Genomic DNA, 21405 nt, shown 5'->3' with positions numbered 1-21405 from the left:
AATGCAGCACCCCCCCGGGTTTATTACACTTTGGCTGCATCATGATACCGACAGCCTGGACGGACAGGACAAAGGGAGCACACAAATTCCCACAATTTGCACACTGACATTGATAAAACAAATTTTAAAAATTAAAAAAATAAATAAATAAAAAAGCATTTCCAAATGTAGGGTTTTTGGTCAGATTGATTATTTTTAATTGAGCAAAACACTTAAAATGAAACAATCCCGCGTTTTACCCTTTATTCTCATAGGTGGGACATTGCTTTCCATGGCAACTATATGGAGACAAAAAACATTACATTTACAATCAATGCCAGGCATATCGCTTTAGATAAGACAGCTGTGATTACAATCATTGTCCAAAAAAAAAAAACACATGGATGGTGCTTTCAGTGTTGTCATGTTGGCCCATTGTGCTCGTTTCTGCAATACAGCACATAAACTGTTGGACCATAGAAAGCATGCAGCTATTTTCTCATCTGGTATCCCATCTCTCGCATGACCATGACATTGGGAATGTTTTCAGTGTACAGTACATTCTTAATAGTGTCCCTTACGTTATCACACATGGCTGCAAGAAGGGACACAAGGGGATAGTTTCACAAACAAATAGGTAACCTGTAAAATAATACAAATCCATTGAACAAAATAAACAATTTTCTCCATCTGTCTAGAGCGTTATTTAAAACAACACATGGAAGTTTACCAAGGTCCAAAAGGTAAGACTATGGCATTTTGTTAAGATCCAACAGCCCCCAACATTCCACGATTCACATAGAAGACAATGCACACACACACACACCACACGAATCCCACCAATTCCTCATCCACCACTGGGATCAGCAAAAAATAGTCAGCACTTTAAGTTTACTTTTCTGAGGATAAAATAGTGTGCAAAAAAGACATGGTTTTCGTCATCTGCATTCGGTGCACAGTCACCATTTCAAAGCAATAACTGCTGGGGGTCTTTGAAAAATAGACATGGCAGAGTACATATTTGTCACATGAAACTAAGGCTGAGACCACTTATTGATTTATTGATTTTGCATGCGTGTATAATTTCTTTTTAAAAAGATATATAATTTAAATAATTTTCTTAAAAAAGAAAAAAATATATTATTTAACGTCAGTTCGTGTGTGTGTCGTGGGCCAACTACAGCATCGCAAAAACTAGTGAGTGCATGTTAAAAAAAAAAAAGTACAAAAAAAGTATTTAAAATTGTATTTATTTACACATGCAAAATTATAATAAAAAAAAATCGATATTATTTATCGATAATTTTGGCCCGATTTATCGATTCTTCCAAATGGCATATCGTCGCCTCAGCCTTACATCAAACCAGTTGTAGCAACGTTACCCCTTAGGTATTGATGAGCAGGTCTACAGAAGCACAACCCAGCATGATATAAGGGAAATTAATAGCAAGCGTTAGGGTTAACAAACACATCTAGGACATTACAGGGAACTCCTCAAAACAAACCCACCTGGCTGGAGTCTGTGTGTTCGTCACATCCCATTGTCAGGCTAAATGCGAGCTTTAAACCAAATCTATAAATAGCTCCGTACCCTTCAGGTTGCCACAGGAATTTTTAAACAACCCAGGATACTGAAAGAATGAAGGGTAGAAGAGACATAAATACGATCCCAACCACAGCAGTGTCCCGAAACCAGTAGAAACAAACAAAAAAAACAATGAAAACAGGCCATAACAACTAGCATGTATATTTACAATTACAAGTCCTTTATATTAAAAAAAACACAATCCTTTAAAAACGTAAAGCAAACCAAATGTCCCTCCTTTTCATTTGTAGTGTTGATGGGTGAGAAATAATCCTCAACTTTCACACCTGTGATTGGTCCCAGTGACCGTTTAGTTTTGACCGTTTCACGGCGAGTACTGGTGGGCCTATATGGGGACAGAACCACCCCACGCCAATCATCCCAAGTCCACTCCCAATAGTCCCTAGAATAGATTGGAGGATCAAGAAAAGAGGGCAGGGTTTGAGAGAGGGTCAGTTCACAGATGTTGTGCCACAGGCTGTTGGAACGTTGCCGTTACTCTGACGACCTCAAGAGAGTGCTACTGAAACCGACACCGGCCCAGTCGGAGGCGACCCGTTGTCCACTCCCCCCCCCACCCAGCAGTCACTATGATAGCTTACAGTTCCCCTTGGAGGAGGAGGATGACGGGGGGGTCTGCGGAGGCCTGAAGGACTTGGAGCGTTTGAGGCTGCTGCCTTTACTGCTGGTGCCGCTCGAAGCCGCGCCGTTGGCCAGGGAGTAGGAGCGTCCGTGCATCATGACGGCGTTCATGCCGTTGGCCATGGAGAAGGACTTGAGGTGCGACTTGATGGCCACGGGGAGGGGCAGCTTGTCGATGAGGTGGACCGGCGTGCAGGAGACAATGGAGCGGCAGCACAGGTCCTGGAGGCTGAAGACTGGGGAGACGGGGGTTATATTGCATGTTACATGCTGCATGACATCACCACACATGAGATTCTTTGAGAACGATCATATAATAAATGGCTCCTGTTAAACGAAAGCTTTAGTTAATAGATTCCAAGAAAACATTCCAAACAATAAAAAGTACTCTTGAAAGGGGTCATATTCAAATGTTACTTGGGACATTCAAGTATTCCATATTCAAAAGATCCCCTCCACTCAGAAACGTGTTTGATTTTCATGGTTAGCTCCTCTTGGAGGAATTACTTTTGACTCTACAGATTGCTATCTGTGCAGAACATTTTCACATTGTTCCCCTGGAGAGGGAGAGCCTCTCTTTTCATTGTTCCCCTGGAGAGAGAAAGCTTCTCTCTTTTCACATTGTTCCCCTGGAGAGGGAGAGCTTCTCTCTTTTCATTGTTCCCCTTGAAAGAATAGCTTGTTTTTCATGTGTATATAATGTAAATATCTGTAAATGACAGCAGACATCTACTCTGACACTCAGGATTTCTAATTAACATCGACAGGGCTGGGGAGCAGACAGGGGCAGAGTGTTATGCCCCTTTTCCACTGCATGATACCTACTCGACTCTACTCTACTCTGCCTTTTCGGTTTTCCATTGCCGAAATTTGCGTTTGGTACCTGGTACTTTAGTACCTGCTTTCTCGAGGTTCCAAGCGGGTAGAAGTGATACCAAAAAAGTGATGTGAAACACTGCAGACCACCGATTGGTCAGAAGAGAGAAGCGTCACACGTTGGAGCCTCTGCACAAAACACAAACACCGCCATCTTTATCCTCGCGTAGCATTCATTTGTTTGCAGCAGGAACAAGTGCAATAAACAAAAAAGGATACATTCACTGTGTATTCTGCCTCATTTATTGATGAAACAAAACCAACATCAACACAATTTACCACCAAGACCGGAGAGTTTAGTCTCGCAGAAATATCGCTGATTTGTTAGCTTACGTGCTAATGTGATTGCGTTTTACCATTATAATAGTTAGCATTGTGGCTAGCGTACATAGCGTGCAAAGATCAATATAACTCGCTATTGATTGTTTGTACTAGTAACGTTAATGCTAGTAGAATAGACACAACGTGAGGTAATAATCATCATCATCCATTTTAAACCGGTTATTACCTAATGCTAATGTTAGTAGAATAGACACGAGAGGTAACGTTAACGCTAGTAGAATAGACACGAGAGGTAACGTTAACGTTAGTAGAATAGACACGAGAGGTAATGCTAACGTTAGTAGAATAGACACGAGAGGTAATGCTAACGTTAGTAGAATAGACACGAGAGGTAACGTTAACGGTAATAGAATAGACACGAGAGGTAACGTTAACGTTAGCAGAATAGACACGAGAGTCTGGTTAATGTTGTTATTGACAGGGATGTCCCGATCGCCTTTTTTTGCTCCCGATCCGATCCCGATCATGTGATTTTAAATATCTACCGATTCCGATCGTTCCCGATCCGATCTTTCACATTAGTAATCAATTTTGACGCATTTTTGTCAGAAACTGGCGGAGCAAGACAAGCCCCTCTGTTGCCTATAGTCCGGGGCGCGAGCGCGGCGGCTCTTGTTATTACATTCATATGTGCTTCATATGAGAAATATTAAAAGTTTCAATATATGTTTGCACATTAGTATAGTTCAAGTTGAAGTTTCAAGTTTCTTTAATAGTTGTCATACAGAAGTACAGAATACTTTTATACAAAATGCTTCTTACTGTTACGCTCCAGAGACTGTGCAAGACAAGATAAGTATGAAATAAAATAACATAGTATAGCATGTGAATTAGAAGTAAAAAAATGAGGTCACAGTGTTCAGTATAGACATATGTACAATGTTCGATGCAGAATAGACGTAACTGAGTTACCATATAATATACAATATACTATGCAGTGTACTAATATACAATACTATATAGTGCAAGGCAGAAATGGGATGAGGTGCAATTTAGGTACAATTTACAGTAGGTGTACGAGTTGTAGTGCAAATCCTTTATCAATAAATATAAAGTGTGTTTGTGTGATCTAAAGTGTGGAGAGTGGGTGCTGCAGTGTGTTGTTTGTTTAAGTGAGTGTGTGGGTGTGTGTGCTGTGTGCATTTGATGGTTGTTGCATAGTGTTTATTGTTCGTTTAGCAGCCTGATGGCCTGGGGATAGAAGCTTCTTCTGAGTCTTTCTGTGCTCGCCTTAAGACTCCGGTATCGCTTGCCTGACCGCAGCAGTTCAAAGAGGCAGTTGTTCGGGTGGCTGGAGTCCTTGATGATTCTCTTAGCCTTCCCCCTATACATTCAGTGTTCAACTTACGTAATGATTAGCTCCATTCTGGTCTGAAACGCAGACGATAATCCTCAGTCACACAGCAAATAATTGCCGTTATCTGAAAAGTTAGTCTGAAAACTCCGCCTCAAGCTGCTGCTTCATGAGTTTTTCCTCCACGCTAAATGTCCTCCTTGCAAACATTGCAATTGCTGTTGGACTGGCTTGACTTTCTATTTTTAAATGCTTAGTTCCAAACTTCTAGCAGCTGCTCAAGTCAGTGGATAACCGTGTTTCGGGAGCAACGTGTTGTTGTGATGTGAGCGTCTAAAATTAAAGGGAATGTGTTTGTTGCAACGGTGTAAATTAAAGGGAATGTGTTTGTTGTGGACAATTATTCTGCTCTGTGTGACAATAAATACATTAATGATATATTATATGTAATTTAAAACCAAAACTAAGGCCTCCGTATGAGTTTAAGACGTGAACATGGTCATGTTTGTTGAAAAAAAAAATAATAATAATTAAAAAAGAAAATCCCGATCCCGATCCTCTGAAAAGCACGTGATCGGCGCCGATCCCGATCACGTGATCGGGACATCCCTAGTTATTGATCGATTGATTGATTGAAAACTGTGTTTACTCTGGCTTGCTCCAAGCCCCTCACGGACATAGCTATGCTCACGGAGCTCTCATGCTGTACACCAGCGGCCCCGCCTCCCCACACGGAGACAAACTGAGTACTACCTGCAGTGGAAAACGAACGAAGTACCAGGTACCTAAAGCGAGTAGAGTAGGGTAGAGTCGAGTAGGTACTATGCAATGGAAAAGAGGCATTAGACTCTCCATAAACAGACCAGCAGGGTGTGTGAGTGATAGCAGCCAAGGTCATCAGCCACAGACACCAGTGAGCAGCGCTGTGGCAGTCTGGTCATCGCTTATAGGTGATGGGGGCAGGGTAGAGAGAGAGACTGAGAGATTTGGGTCGTAGGTGACAGGAGACGTAGATGCATTGCACGGTTGCTATGGGCTGTCAGCCGTTGCTAAGGACTATAACTTTATAGCTGGGAGTTCTTCCCAGACTAGGGACACTAGTTTGACTCAAGACTAGGAGACGAGACTGACACGTAGGGAGAGACTGCAATAGCTGAAGGGTGGGGGAGGGGCCTCCACCCTCCTAGGCCATGAGGGCTAGCTTCGGCTAACAGGGAAGGCTTTTGGCTAACGACTAAGCCTCAACTACCATCGGACTAATAGCAGAAGAGACAGTAGAGATAATGAATTCAATAGCAGTCAAAGACCTTTCAGAACTGTTTGTTTATGGAAAGGTATCATGTTTCCAGTGTGTCTTTAATTCTTTTGAGCCAAATGCATCAACGGGGGAAGATATCGGGTATCAGCCAGTACGATGAGTAAGGTATAAACAACACAACGCAGACTTCACGGGAGAGATTACTGGCTGATAAACAGGATTATCCAACACACTGGAGAGGGAGAGCTTCTCTCCCTGAACTTCCCTGACATCTTAGTTATATTGGTGTCGTCACTTGACACAAAAGCGTAGGTATTGAGTAGGGGTGGGACGATACATTGATCCAGATCGATATATCGATCTATTATCAATTATAAAATAGGATCGATGCAACGTAAAAAGATCAATTCATATTGCGATACTCTTATTTTGAAAATCCCCTGTTGAGCATATCCGCCCGGCCGGAACAACAACATTAGCTCAGCGCAGCTCAGCGTGTGTAGACGTTAGACAGCATTGCTTCAGAGTCCGCCTATTTTGAGACCCGAAATAAGTGCCTGTTGTTTTTTCCCCCACAAGGAGTCAAATGCATCTAACATGCTTTCCATCCTCGCCATTCCTTTATGCCCATGTCGCGTTAAATACCGAAATTAACGTTGCGTTAGCGTAAGCTAACTAAGCTAAGAGAACAGCAGAGGTCCACTAGGGACTGGGAAGGAGGGGGGGTTACTGCATTCTCGAGATAGCCCCACTAACAGGATCTGGCCGGTACTGCACCTTCTGACTCCCAATATGCCTTTTCCAGACAAAATACAGCGCTGTGACAGTGAATAGGATATATTAATATCAGGAAAAAAAGAAAAACGAACCAAAAACAGTGAACAGGAGGTCTATTTGTATTAAAAACAATAGATTGTTTTTAATTTAAATGTCTGGAAGAGATCAAAAATAAAAATGTCAAATGATATTTCCATTGCCTTTTTTTGTTGTTGATTTAAATGTTACTGATTGTGTTAAATGGGCATATAATATCGTCTCATATCGATCGCAGGCAGCTGAATCGAATCGTATCGTATCGTGGCAGACTTTGTGATATCGGAAAATATCGTATCGTGATGAAACTGGTGATTCCCACCCCTAGTATTGAGTAGGAATTGACATATATGTAAATTTGCATATTCATTATTCATAGATCCTTGCATTTTCAATGACTGTCAATGTGTAGACGCTGCTAAGCCATTTTCAGTCGTTTATTGAACAATTTGGTGGACAAACAATATTTATACCAACAGCTAGACCAAAAACACCTCAATATTCCAATTTATAATGGAATACACTATACATATACTGTGGTGATCTGCTCAAGCAAGATATTATCTGTTTTTGTGTGCATGATGTAGTAAACATACTCAATTATTATTATATGACTGGATAAAATTTCATAGGACAAAGACACCTTGATATTCACTGGAAGTAGGTGTGCAAGTGTAGTCCTGTAAACATGTTGTGACCTGTGTATTTACCACATGGAGAATAAAAAAATCAATTAGACATTTTCGTTTTCTAAGCAGATATATACTCGGAACTATTTTTTGCCGAACCACTGCTGCCTGGGTGCAGTGATTTCATCACCTCAAAAGCCCAGTTTTCAAAAAACAGGGCTTTTGAGGTGATGAAATCACTGCGGCCAGGCAGCAGTGGTTCGGCAAAAAAAATGTCAGAGTATATATCTGCTTAGAAAACGAAAATGCCGAACTAATTATTATAAAAAATAAAATAAAATATTATTATTTCTCCACGTGGTAAATACACAGGTCATAACGTTTTGGTGTATTGGGGGTGACTGTTGGGAACTAGGCTACACTGGCACACCTACTTCCAGTGAATGACGCTAAGCTAGGCTAACGGCACGGCTGTTCCCTAAGCCTAATGCATACACAGAGAAGGAAATGGTATGCATCTGCTTGTCTAACTCCAGGGTAGATGGCAAATAAGCTTTGTGGATTATATTGTATTATATGCAATTGTTTTTTATATGTGTAATAAATATACAAAACAAACAAACTATGTATTTCAGCACTGATTGTGTTATTTCTGCCGTTTCCATTAAGTTCATGTAGTGCTTAAACCCCCATGATGGGTAAAGCATGGTGCTGTGGTGTGGGAAACCAGAATAATAAATCATATCTCCTCACCTCTGCTGGGCCTCCAGAACCTCTCCATGCCGTGCCTCATCAGCACGATGCGAGACAGCTCTGTGAACGACTCGATGACGTTGAAGTTGCACAGCGGACTGACCTCGAAGAATGTCATGCCGTTCTTCTCGGCGTAAGCTCTCGCCTGCTCCGTTGGCACCTGCCGCTTGAAGGCCAAGTGGAGCCGATTGCCCACCAGGATCCTGGGTACACCCGGAGCGTGCTGGTGGAATTGGAACGAGGGCAGACGTTGCATTTTATTATTAGGTGAAAATATCAGTCATCCAAAAAGAGTCTGTCATACTTTATTGTCTTACTCTGCCCTTTATTTATACACCCTAGTTATTATGAGGCTATCAAATGCCCAGAGCAGAGGTTTTTAAAGTCTGAGACAGCGAGCCTTCCTTCAGAAAACACGCCTCCACACACACACACAATTCAGGATCGTGTTGAGCCTCATCTATTGAGCAAATGTGTGCAGGAGTGGTCGACTGATATGAGTTTTTCAATGGCCGATGCAGATACCGATATTTAGAGAGCTGGGCAGCCAATGCCTAGTATGAATAATTGTTTTTGCATCTGATAAAATATAACAATTGAATAACAAGAGACACAAAATGGATGAAATTAAGTTCACTGTTAGCTTTATTGATGACAGCTAGGTCTGCACTTGCTAACAGAGTTTTTAGTAGTAAATTTGATAATGAAAGTGAAAGTAAACGGGCATCATGCAGTGAGTTTGAGCACAAATTAACCGGCGACCGTTGGTTGTGTGATAGTAAAGGGTTAACCTTATGTCGTGTGGCAGTGAAAGGGTTAATAGCCCATTTCTCATGGGATCATGAAGTGTGTGCTCTGTCTCATTCATGAACATGTATGTTAACCCTCCCCTCCCTTGAAACTCTCTGGTGCCCCCCTGGGGAGGAGAGCCTCGAACTCTCTTGTGCCCCCCTGGGGAGGAGAGCCTCAAACTCTCTTGTGCCCCCCTGGGGAGGAGAGCCTCAAACTCTCTTGTGCCCCCCTGGGGAGGAGAGCCTCGAACTCTCTTGTGCCCCCCTGGGGAGGAGAGCCTCAAACTCTCTTGTGCCCCCCTGGGGAGGAGAGCCTCAAACTCTCTTGTGCCCCCCTGGGGAGGAGAGCCTCAAACTCTCTTGTGCCCCCCTGGGGAGGAGAGCCTCGAACTTTGAAAACCTCTGGCCTAGAGGGATACTGTTCCAGAGAGTGTAGGACTGCCCCTTCTTAAGTCAATAATTAGGCTGGTTTGGTCCTCCTAGTCAACTTAAGACTTTAACCCTTTCACTGCCACACGACAGAAGGTTAACCCTTTACTATCACACAACCGACGGTTAACATTCTGTCGTGTGGCAGTGAAAGGGTTAACCGGCTGTTGTGTGGCAGTGAAAGGGTTAACCTTCTGTGAATTGTCACAGTGAAAAGGGTTAACCGTTTGGTAGCACGGCAGTGAAAGGGTTCAGTCGGTTATTGTGCTTTTTTTTTTTTTTTTACAAAATTAGTTAGTCATTCTGCATGATTGCATGTAGCAAACTAATTTCTACAGATGTATGGATAAAATCGATCGATTAGGTAGACAACGTCCTAGACTATTTGTCAAATCAACTAATCGAATAAGTAGACAAAGTCCTAGACTATTTGTCAAATCAACTAATCGAATAGGTAGATTCAAGATTGTTTATTGTCATTAGGGCTGACCTTCGAATTTTTATTGGCAATCGAAGCTTCGGGGCCGAGCTTCGATTTTAATTCGAAGCTTCGAATTAAAAAAAAATTAATTAATTTTTTCTTTTTTTTATATAATATTTTTTTTTATATATATATATATATATATTTTTTTTTTTATCTTATGTTGTGGGACTTGTACAGCACTTTGGTAAACTGTTGTTTTTAAATGTGCTCTATAAATAAAGTGGATTGGATTAATGAATTAAGTAGCCCCTTTCGTGACTGTGACACAGCCAACACGGCTGTGTGATTTAATTCAAGGTGGATCGCTGTTGTCGTTTGAACAACTTCAGATTTCATGGGAACTACCAATCCCCCAAATCAAGAATGTTTAAGATGAATGAAGTAAGATTTTGATTATTTGAAATATGGCCTGTGTAGACTAAACTATGCACAGAATTATGTCAGTCTACAAGGTCCGGCAATGTAGACCTTGTAGACTCCACTACAGACCAATTATCAGTGAATGTTCATGCATTTTTAAGAAGGGCTACTTCCACAAAAAAACAAAGAACTCACCAAAACATCTCAGTAGCACCTTATCTAAATGTTCTATTTCATATATGGAGATTCATATTTATTTATGTATTGCATGCATTTCTACATTTTATTTCCTATTTTGTTTATTCATCCCAGTATCTTTCTTTCTTATGTGTGGAATTCTACAAGGCATTCACATTTACATTTAGTCATTTAGCTGACGCTTTTATCCAAAGCGACTTATAAGTTCTGTACGACAGGTCATCAGGAAGGATACAACTCTATCAGCTGAGTAACAATATTCATCAAAGTGTTGCGTGTTACAGTGTAGGTTAGTTTATTAGGACAAGTGCATGACAGTAAGGTTAGTTAGGGTTAGATTTATTTTATTTTATTTGATAATGGTTGAAGAAGTGCGTCTTTAGTCGACGGCGAAAGATTGGACGGGATTCGGCTGTCCTAACTGGGGTGGGTAGTTCATTCCACCATTGTGGGGCAAGGACTGAGAATAGGCGTGTAGGTGGTGTATATGTGTTTGAGGATGATATCCTTCAAACAGGCAATAGTGATGATATAATTTGGGCAGTGCTGAGCTGGGTTACTTTCCTCCAGTGTATTTGTCCCCCGGCCCCACCCAATGGCCCCATGCACACACACACACACACACCGAAGTAAAAAAAAAAAAATTGATTTTTTTTGAAAATAAATACATTTTTCCTTTTTTTTAAAACTTCGATTTTTTTTTAAATGTTCGAAGCTTGTGCCATCGAACGAAGCTTCGAAGTATTTAAGACAGCCCTAATTGTCATATGCACAGTTAACACTTTAACCGCCGAAAACGCCGGAACTCGTCATTCCCCGCCATGCTCATTCCGCCGAGGACGCCTTAACTAGTCTTTGATGTCAATATTTCAAAAATCTGTCATCGAAATCATATTTCCTTTCCGGGGCCCTGAGACACAAGTGTGATCTCCTCTCAACTCTCTAGCGGTTCAAGAGCGCCATCTGGTGGCCAATCGGCAGATCGCCAACCGGATATTAACCTTTGAACCAGTAGTACTCATGCAAATGTGGTCCGGCCACTCTCTATAGCTCCCGCGAAACACTGAGATCGCTCGCCCTAACTCAATAAACAACGTTATTTGGACGTATATACTATTATACAACCTGGAAATGGATCGGGCATTTCTACATCCCATAATGGAAAACGGTCTACTCCACGCTGATCGTCCAACGGCGCGAGGAACATACGGTAAGATTCAGCGTTATATTCTAACGTGTTCAATATAAACTGCTATGATGAACATATGACCCACTCTGGATGAATCATCTAACGTTGCCCACGGAATTATAAACGATCCCCCGCCCATCCGGTCATCATCAGATCATACGTAGATCATTCTAGAAGTACGTCCAGTTGAAATTTTTCATCTCGCGCCGATCGCTACCAAACTGTATTTCATCATCAATATAATGCATCTAGGGCTATAAATCACGTTCTGAAGAAAGCTGCAGAAAACGATAAAAACATACTTATACTTTAGACCATATTTTAGTATGAATATGTGAATGAAAAAGTTTAACGTTGCTACACCCTGAACAATACATATAGGACATTGAATGGGCCATAATAATGGCAATGTAGCAATAGAATTTAAAAAGTTATAGCCCTGCAAAGGGGAACTTCTCCATAGACAAATAGAGCTGGCGAGGGATGGTAAATTATGAATTTAACCCATGGCGATCAAAGTGTTAAAACGACAGTTTGCCATACAATGAAAATCTTACTTTGCTAGTCCACCCTTCACAAAAAAATCACACAGTACTTAACTTAAACATATTTAAATTAGGGATGCACCGAAAATTCGGCTACCGAAAATTATCGGCCGAAAATGAAAGGGTTTTAGCACTGAAAATATATGACCGAAAGTCAAATAACGTGTTGTTGTGATGATGTCATCAAAACGCGACTACAGGGGAGCTCCCGTAGCTCACCGCATATCTCGGCGCTATTTCTCCGTCGGGGAAAACCGTGCTCGTCACGGATCTGGGGGACACGAGTTCGATTCCCGGACCCGCCGTCATTTCTCAGAATGTCTTCCCCTGCTCTACATCCCATTTTCAACCTGTTTCTGTCGGTCATGCTTGACCAGAAAAGCGATAAACGCTAAAAAAATAAAGTAAAATTTTTTTTTTTTTTAAACGCGACTACAGACATACCGGTAGCATGCGCAACATGTAACGTGAGCAGCTTGGCAGCTCTTCCTGCATTCTACAGCCTGTGATAACTAACTCCTCTTGGGAGTAGGGATGCCCCCCGAAACCCGGTTCTAAACTAAATTAGAAAAAACCGGAGTATTGATCAGCTCCGACGTTAACGGTACTGCTATCAGTAGTCTAGGAGCGGATTAGCTACGGAGCTAACAGTGTACCATCCATCTGCGACGCAACGGTGGCAGCAACAGTGGACACTGAGTAATGTTAACGTTATGACGAGTTCATACTACACTACACGTATGAACTCGACATAACGTTAACGTTACTCCGTTTAAATGAAGTGTTTAATTAGCAGCAATCTGTTGTTGAAAATGTATCGTTAAACCGGAAATGGAAATGCGAGGACAGGAAGTCGTCATCAATCGTTGTAGTCTTTTAGTCTTAACAGTCTGGAATTAATGTATGCATTCAAAAGTGCTGAATAAATGTTTTATGGGCCCATAATAGTGATTACCGTAATTCCTCTAATAGTAGGGCTGGGCGATATGACGATATTATATAAATATCGGGTACAGTTCATTAACGATACACTTTTTCAACGTATCGTGGATATCGTGATGTTTTGCCCAAGAGGATTGTGTCGCGTCAATCTGTCCACACGTTACTCGTTCATATCTCAGCCCGTGCTGAGATATGCCCATTCCGCGGTCTGTTAATAAAGTTTTCAATCAGACAGATGTATGGAAAGGCTTTTATTATAACATTCGTTGTAGTAAAATCATTATGCCTCATTTAGTCATCCTGTTGAGCACTGGTCTCCTACTCGACGGCCGCGGGGAGCTAACGTTAGTAGCTTTGTTGACGTTGTTCAGCCACAGGACATTCAGGAAGTAAAAAACTAGGAGCTTGCCGATTGGTGCTAAGAACAGCAGGGCGGGTGCAAGCGCTGTGACGTAATTGGCAGACTCGACTGTCAATCAAAATTATATGTTTCCGTCAGAATGAATGAGTGAAGACTTTGTTAAAGGGTTGCAGAATGGGTACAATACAGTACAGGAGGATGAAGACCAGAAAAAGACTTTCGACTTTTTTACATAAGGGTCCTCCATTTTCAATTCATCAAAACATTTAGAGACATACATATATACAGTAGTTTCATTAAAATGCTATTGATTGATTGATTGATTGATTGATTGATTTAAAACTTTATTAACATATTGCAGAATGGGTAGAGTACAGCTCAATACATACAATTGTTAAGGAAATGCAGACCAGAGAAAGACTTTAGTCTTGTTTACATCAGGGTCCCCCATTTTCAATTCATCATATTTCATATCTAAATCATATAATATCTCATTGCTAAATATATGCAATATATAATCTAATAATCTAAATCTAATATATAATATAAAAATGCTAAATGCATGGGTATTTTATTTTGTCTTTAATGTTAGCTTGCAAAATCAAATACTGTCTTGGTAAGCCTCATAATGAATTGTTTGGGGTAAAAAAGAAAAACATCGTGATGTGTATCGTGTATCGCCGAAAGGTCAGAAAATATCGTGATATCATATTTAGGCCATATCGCCCAGCCCTATCTAATAGTAACCGGTATTCAATTAAAAACGGGTCTCTATTAATGACCGGGTGCGCTGTTGAGCTAAGCAATTATAAGCCGGCCTCCTAATACAAGCCGGGTTTCATGTATATTAGAGGAATTACGGTATTTCCCTCAACGGATTTACCATAGGTAATATATTTTGTTATTGTTGTTATATGCTGGCCTGGCTGTGCAGTAAATACCATATAATGGTATGGTGTTAATGTTTACCAAGAGAGTAAGCCTACCTCAGAATTGTATAAAACGAAGTTATTATTATTATTATACCAGTATTGTGATTGCACTATTTTACTTTATTTAACTTTTTTTGACCACCTGTAATTGCACTGTTTACTACCGTATTTCATACAGTACTTGGTTTCAATAAATGAACCCAGTACATTTTACTGGGTTCAAACTGACACAAAATGTTGATTTATTCATTATGATCTGTTTGAAAATTAGAAATATAGGCCTCTCTCTTATACATGCCTCCTCCTAATACAAGCCTGGTATCCGCTACAGTTGAAACAAATACAAGCCGGGGTTACTATTAGAGGAATTACGGTATTAATATTATTTAAGTTAAGTTTAGCCATAATCACGTCTTTTGCCATAATCAGGTAGCTAAAAAAAGAAAAAGAAAAAACATATATATATTTAATTTTATATTAATCATTTTCGGCCTTTCGGCATTCGGTTTTCGGCCAACTGTTTCCTATTTTCGGTATCGGTTCCATTCGGTGCATCCCTAATTTAAATACAAGAGAGTGCTAGAAAATAAGGTAAAATAGATAAAAAATATATACACAAGGCACAGTGAGTTACATTGCACGTTCCGATCATGTGAATGGAGGTGACAGTGGGTCACAGCAGCAGTTAAAAGTGTCTTTAGTGATTCATAGTTCATAGTAGAAGGTGTGTGTGGAGGGGGGGGGGGGCTAGGCATTCAAGAGTCTGATGGCCTGTGGGTAGAAACTGTTGGTCAGTCTCGTAGTTCTGGCTTTCAGACCCCTATATCGCCTGCCTGATAGCAGGAGGTTGAAGAGTCTGTGTTGAGGGTGTGTGCTGTCCTTAATTATGTTGTGTGCTCTCCTGGTGGCCCTGGTAGAGTAAATGTCTTGTAGTGAGGGGAAGGCTGCTCCAGAGATGTACTGAGCAGTTTTAGGCTGCGGTTACACCTTAGTTTCGTTTTCAGATGAGTTTCGCTTTTCCAGGTCGCAACGTTAGCCGAGTGAGACATACGTTTTGCAACCTGAGTACAGTGATGTAGTACACTGCCAAAGCAGTAGGTGGCAGTAGGTGGCGAACATGAAGGCAATTTTCAACCAATCAGAACTTGAATGTGCCAATACACTTCCTGCAAAGAAAATGTCAACAAGGCGCCGCCATCTTTAAATGCCTATTTACCCAATGCAGCACTTATTTTTCAGCAAAGTGTAATAAAAGTGCAATAAACAAGGCGGCTACGTGGCGCAGTGGGCAAGGCGCTCGCAACGAATGCTGGAGACTGGGCTCGAACAGGATGCTTCCTGTTCGAGCCCCGCTCTCCACATTGCTTTCAGTTTAGCTGGTCGTCCACAGTAATACACATTGGCCGTATTACGGGGAGGGAAACTGAAGGGTGGGGATCGGGCGTTGTGGACAGCGACTCCTACAGGTCGGTTGGTGCGCCTGCGCAGTAGAATCAAGAAGCGACGGGGGCGGGGCCCCTCCAAAGCCCAGACCCTCGACGCTGAAAGATCGAGCCGTGCAGGTGAAAAGATGCGACGGCTGTTACCTCGAGTATCGGCTTGTGGGAGGCAAGAAACAACGTTCGAAGACAGGGGAGGGTTGAATTGGACGATATGAAAAATTGGGATGGGAGAAAAATTGAAAATGGGAGAAAAAGTGGATAAAAAAAAAAGTGCAATAAACAAAACGGATACATTCACTGTGTTCTGCCTCTCATTTGTTGATGAAACAAAACTAACATCAACACAAGTGACCACCAAGAGCGGATAGTTTAGTCTCAAAAAGGATCGGCGATGTTGTTAGCTACATTGTTAGCTACATGCTAACGTGAATGGAATATGCCAGTATAACAGTATAGCATTGTGGCTAGAAGCTAACGCTAGCTCACGTTAACCAGCCAGCACCAAACTGATGATATCGGGAGCTAGATAACATTAGAGACAACGCTGTGTGTATTAAACAAAGGTGAATAGATGACTGGGCCATTTTGTTTAATGCTTGTTAAGATTGAAAGAGGAGCTTGAGCTAACAGGGTCTGATAGCTAGCTAACGCTAGCTCACGTTAGCCAGCTGCAGTGCTCATGCAATCGGTAATGCTAGCAGAATGAATGGATGTAAACTTTATTTAACATATTGCATAATGGGTACAATACAATACGGCTCAATACAAACAATTGTTAAGGGAATGCAGACTGTTGTAGCTTGGACTGGGGTCCTTATAACAATAACTTGACAACACATGGTAGCTGCAGCTATTTGGGACAGCTCTGTTGTCACCGAAAGGGCATGCAGATGGTATCTACTGCGCATAGGCGTTGAGCAACAACGGCTCCGCGCAGATTACACGACATGTTGTCGGCGAGTTTTTGGCGCTATTCCAAAACGGAAACACAATTTAGTGTTTTCAGTAGGGCCACAACGTTTCCGGCAAAAACGGCATTTCTATGTAATAGGGACAGCAAACATATTCAAAATGTGTAAAAACGAGCACAAAAACACTGTGTGTAACAAGGGCCTTAATCACTCGCTGGAGTGCCTTCCTCTCCTTAGCAGTGCTATTTGTCAAATCAACTAATCGAATATGTAGACAAAGTCCTAGATTATTTGTCAAATCAACTAATCGAATATGTAGACAAAGTCCTAGACTATTTGTCAAATCAACTAATCGAATAGGTTTCAAGTTTCTTTATTAGTTGTCATACAGAAGTACAGAATACTTTTATATAAAATGCTTCTTTCTGTTTTGCTCCAGAGATTGTGCTAGATAAAAATAGATAAGTATAAAATAAGTATAGTAAGTATAAAATAGGGGCGGCTACGTGGCGTAGTGGGCAAGACACTCGCCACAAAATGCTGGAGACGCTGGGCTCGTCAGTTCGAGCCCAGTGCTCCACATTTGCTTTCAGTTTAGCTGGTCGTCCACAGTAATACACATTGGCCGTATTACGGGGAGGGAAACTGAAGGGTGGGGATCGGGCGTTGTGGACAGCGACTGGACAGCGACTCCTACAGGTCGGTTGGTGCGCCTGCGCAGTAGAATCAGGAAGTGTCGGGGGCAGCGTGAGCCTCCCACGCGTTACTCCTCGCCACTGAGAGATCGAGCTGTGCAGGTGAAAAGATGCGACTGCTGTTACCTCAAGTACCGGAGGGGACTTGTGCTATGTATGACTTAGTCCACATTGCAGCCGGCTTGTGGGAGGCAAGAAACAGCGTCCGTGACAGGGGAGGGTTGAATTGGATGATACGAAATTGGGATGGGAGAAAATATAGAAAATGGGAGAAAAAGTGGATCAAAAAAAAAAGTAAGTATAAAATAGAAGTCAAGTAGGTAGACAAAGTCCTAGACTATTTGTCAAATCAACTTATCGAATACGTAGACAAAGTCCTGACCTAGACTATTTGTCAAATCAACTAATCGAATAGGTAGACAAAGTCCTAGACTATTTTGTCAACTAAGAAGTGGAGGGCGGTATGCTCAGCATGCTACAAGTTGTTAATGGGGCCTAAAGACGGCCGACCACAACCTAAAATTCCTATTGTAATGCACACGGGCAGCAGCTAAATGGCCACTCCCACTTTTAGGCCAGATTACGAAGGGAGCTTAGTACTCGTTGGTTACACCCAGGGTCTATTCCAAAGGTTTATTTGCGTTTGCATCTCATCCTTGATTCCTCAGGGATGACATCACCACAGGGGAAACAAATAAGAGATGCAAGAAGAGGTGGAGGAAACAAAATGTGTTTAGAAGGAATAGAACATCCTCACGTGCCATTTTGAAGTGCTATTTGTGGGAGGAGCTGTATACACCAGCCTACGTCAAAGATATATGTATATATATATTTTTTGACTCCTGCATGAGGATACACGTACGTGTCCTACGCTGGACGACAAGCAAGGAAACGCCAGGCTTCCTCTTTGTGTTTGCTACGGCTTTGGAACGGCCTTAAATATGGCGAAAAAAATTGTAACCTTTGGAATGTACGAACAGGAAGTGGACATGGTCCTTTTCTCAAGGCAGGAAGAACATAGGAAGTGGGGGGGGGGGCTCCCTCCTCCAAACATCAAAGCAGTAATGGGTTGTTTGGTTTACCTCATCGATCTCCCGGATCCAGCGGTCAATGCCATCAAACGACCACACATTAGTGATGTCATATACCAGCAAGATACCCTTTGAGACAAGAGACAAAAAGTTATGATAAATTCAGGAACTGAAACATACAAGCTTCACTTAGATTCACAATGATGGGAGGGGGATCAGTCAACAAGTCCTAACCTGTGCCCCACGAGAGTATGACCTAAAAATGGTGCAGAATCTTCCCTGCCCCGAGGTGTCCCTGTTCAAAGACACAAACAAATACATTACTAAATAGATGTAGGACTATCAGCAATGATTTGCCAACTCTGGACTGCATCATATACTTACCACAACTCTAATTTCACTCTTCTCCCGTCCAACAATATCGTGGTGGTCTTGTAGTCGATTCCTGAGAAGGGAGAATCCACACAATTAGGATCAATCCACGTTAATCACATTCAGTTCAAAACCGCTCTCAAAGAGCACCCACGGGAGGCTGCAAACTGGCCCCGGTAAATGTCCAACCCCCCCCCCAACATAATTTCTTTCTTCCCCCTCGAATGTATATATTTTCTTTTAGGATCTCTGTCTCTTAAATAGTACTGTATATTTGTATGTCATAAATGTCTGGATGTAACAGTACTGTATATCTGTATGTCATAAATGTCATGATGAATTGAAAATGGGGGACCCTGATGTAAACAAGACAAACGTGTTTCTCTGGTCTGCATCCTCTTAACAATTGTGTGTATTGAGCCGTACTGTATTGTACCCATTCTGCAATCTTTTAAATAAAGTTTTCAATCAATGTCCATGCACTTCACTCACCGCTGCTATAGGCGTAGGGAGACTCCGCTGATCCGTCTTGCAAACTGTCCAGGATTTCACCTTTCCCAACGTCACTGTCTCCCACCAGAAGGAATTTGAGAAGATAATCGTAACTCTTGACAGGGCTGCCCTGTGTTCCCATCATCCCACGCATTGGCTCCAATGTACAGAGCTTTGAGCTCGTCAATCGTGGACTGTGTACAACACCATGCAGTGGCTAACCTCCGTAGTTAGTCAGCTAACATGCTCCTCGTTTGTAATTTAGCTGACACTCACTCAATCTAAATCTACAGCAAGCAACTAGCCATCTAGCATGGTAATCGCCGTACTAAACAAAGTCAAGTACGTGTTATAAACGGTGGTATTACAGTCAAAACAACATTAGCTAGCTATTCAGCCAGGTAACAATAATAAAGACAAGAATGCATTCTGATTCTACCACCGATAAGGGCTGGGCTACACACTAATATTAGATACAAATCCTTGATTTCAGTTGGGGACTTTGCGATAAAAAGACATTGAGGGAAAATGCTGGTTTTGGTAGCTACTGTTGGCTAGCTGGTCAAATGTAACTAGATTGTTGACGAGAAGGTCTCTAATCCAATAGACTGTGTTGGAACTTCCGCCTTTGACGTCATAACTACGCAACATCCGTTCATAATAGCGATCTGAGAATTACAATTTAGTCATTTAGCTGACGCTTTTATCCAAAGCAATTTACATATTGATTTTTAGATTACGATATAAAAAAAATGTTTTTAACCACGAGGTTCCTAGAAATTAATACATTCTTTATATACATGTTACATATACCAGAGACTGTCTCTAAAATAACGTTATGTGGAAAAAAATACCTTGTGGTTGATTGATTGATTGAAAACGTTGTTAAGATTGCAGAATGGGTCAATTCATAATGACATTAAGTCATTAATGACATCCTAACCCAACCCCCTCCAAAAACACAGTAAATGACCAAGTATGGCTTTGTCAATATTCCGTTTTAAATCTTTTTATTTTTCATGAGGTTTCACATTCAATCGACAGATCTACAGAATGTTCAGTGTCACTCTCATGAACAATTTTTAACAATTTTCCTTGTGCTCCCCACTCAATCCATTCTCCCATCTCTCACTCACACTCACACACACTGGGACATACACACACGTACACGCGCACACACGCGCATACAGGCATACACACACACACATACACACACACACTTGCCCACATATACACAAATAAACAATTAGACAACAAAAAAAAGAAAATAATAAAAATAAAGTAAAATAAAATAAAATAAAGGGACAGTAGGTAAATCATAAGTAAATAAGGAATAAGGAATAAAAGTGCAAATGTCGGTATTGTAAACAGTGACATTTTATAGCACCCAGTTGCTCACACCCGCTTGTCCGGGCCGCTGCGTGTTCAGCTCCCTTTCCCAGACCCGACCCCGTGGGGGCAGGGTTTGACAGCCATGCGCAGGCAACCAGGCACTTATACGCAGACAAAGAGCCTCAACAGATCAGCTAATCTAATCTGCTAAAACTCCACGTCTGTTATTTAGATATGACACATTTATAGGACTACATTATGAGTTTCCAGTTGAGTATAGAGTGGATTCCAAAGTTCTTGAAATAAGTGACCCTGGTTGTGCTTTTCAAGCGTTATCTTTTATAAGGGAAGAAACTGAGATATTTGTTCTATGAACATATTGAATGTTGGTGCGATTTCATTTTTCCATAGAAGAAGTATACATTTCTTTGCAAAATATGTTATGTATACCAACAGTCTGCATTTATTTTGGTCTAAGTGGCAGTTTGTTATATTATTTAATGGATAGACACATGGTGATAACTCAAATTCCAACTCCATGACAGATTTAGTAAATAAGTGGATCTTGTTCCAGAAATGCTTCAATTTGCTACATTGCCAGAACATATGCAGAAATGTTCCTTCTTTAATTTGACATCTTGGGCAATTTGGTGAGTTTTCTTTCGAGATTTTGTGCATTTTTACAGGAGTAAGGTAGAATTTATGAATAAATTTGAAATTACTTTCTT

The 21405-nt window shown here is 41.3% G+C and overlaps 1 protein-coding gene across 1 annotated transcript; it reads right to left on the bottom strand.

Annotated features, from left to right (window-relative positions):
- Nucleotides 1-60: 60 nt before the first annotated feature.
- On the bottom strand, nucleotides 61-19932 carry LOC311231917 (ras-related protein Rab-40C-like). The gene is made up of 6 exons (XM_084318548.1): nucleotides 19346-19932; nucleotides 18866-18926; nucleotides 18716-18776; nucleotides 18533-18610; nucleotides 8172-8394; nucleotides 61-2442 (listed from the first exon to the last, which is right to left on the bottom strand). Exons 1-6 carry the CDS (start codon nucleotides 19497-19499, stop codon nucleotides 2153-2155), a joined length of 867 nt encoding a protein of 288 aa, XP_084174674.1. The 5' UTR covers nucleotides 19500-19932; the 3' UTR covers nucleotides 61-2152.
- Between the last annotated feature and the right edge of the window lie 1473 nt (nucleotides 19933-21405).

The sequence above is a fragment of the Notolepis coatsorum genome (assembly GCF_963971535.1).
Source record: "Notolepis coatsorum genome assembly, chromosome: 7".
Taxonomy (NCBI): domain Eukaryota; kingdom Metazoa; phylum Chordata; class Actinopteri; order Aulopiformes; family Paralepididae; genus Notolepis; species Notolepis coatsorum.
Note: the sequence above shows the minus strand (reverse complement) of the source record. Positions and strands in the feature narration are given on the sequence as shown.

Bases quoted from the DNA above. Each gene is read 5' to 3' on its own strand.
- LOC311231917 (XM_084318548.1), bottom strand. From the start codon at position 19,499: ATGCGTGGGATGATGGGAACACAGGGCAGCCCTGTCAAGAGTTACGAT. The intron at 18,927-19,345 runs GTGAGTGAAGTG...CTCCCTTCTCAG, and splicing joins TCCCTACGCCTATAGCAGCG to GAATCGACTACAAGACCACC. The intron at 18,777-18,865 runs GTAAGTATATGA...GTCTTTGAACAG, and splicing joins AGAGTGAAATTAGAGTTGTG to GGACACCTCGGGGCAGGGAA.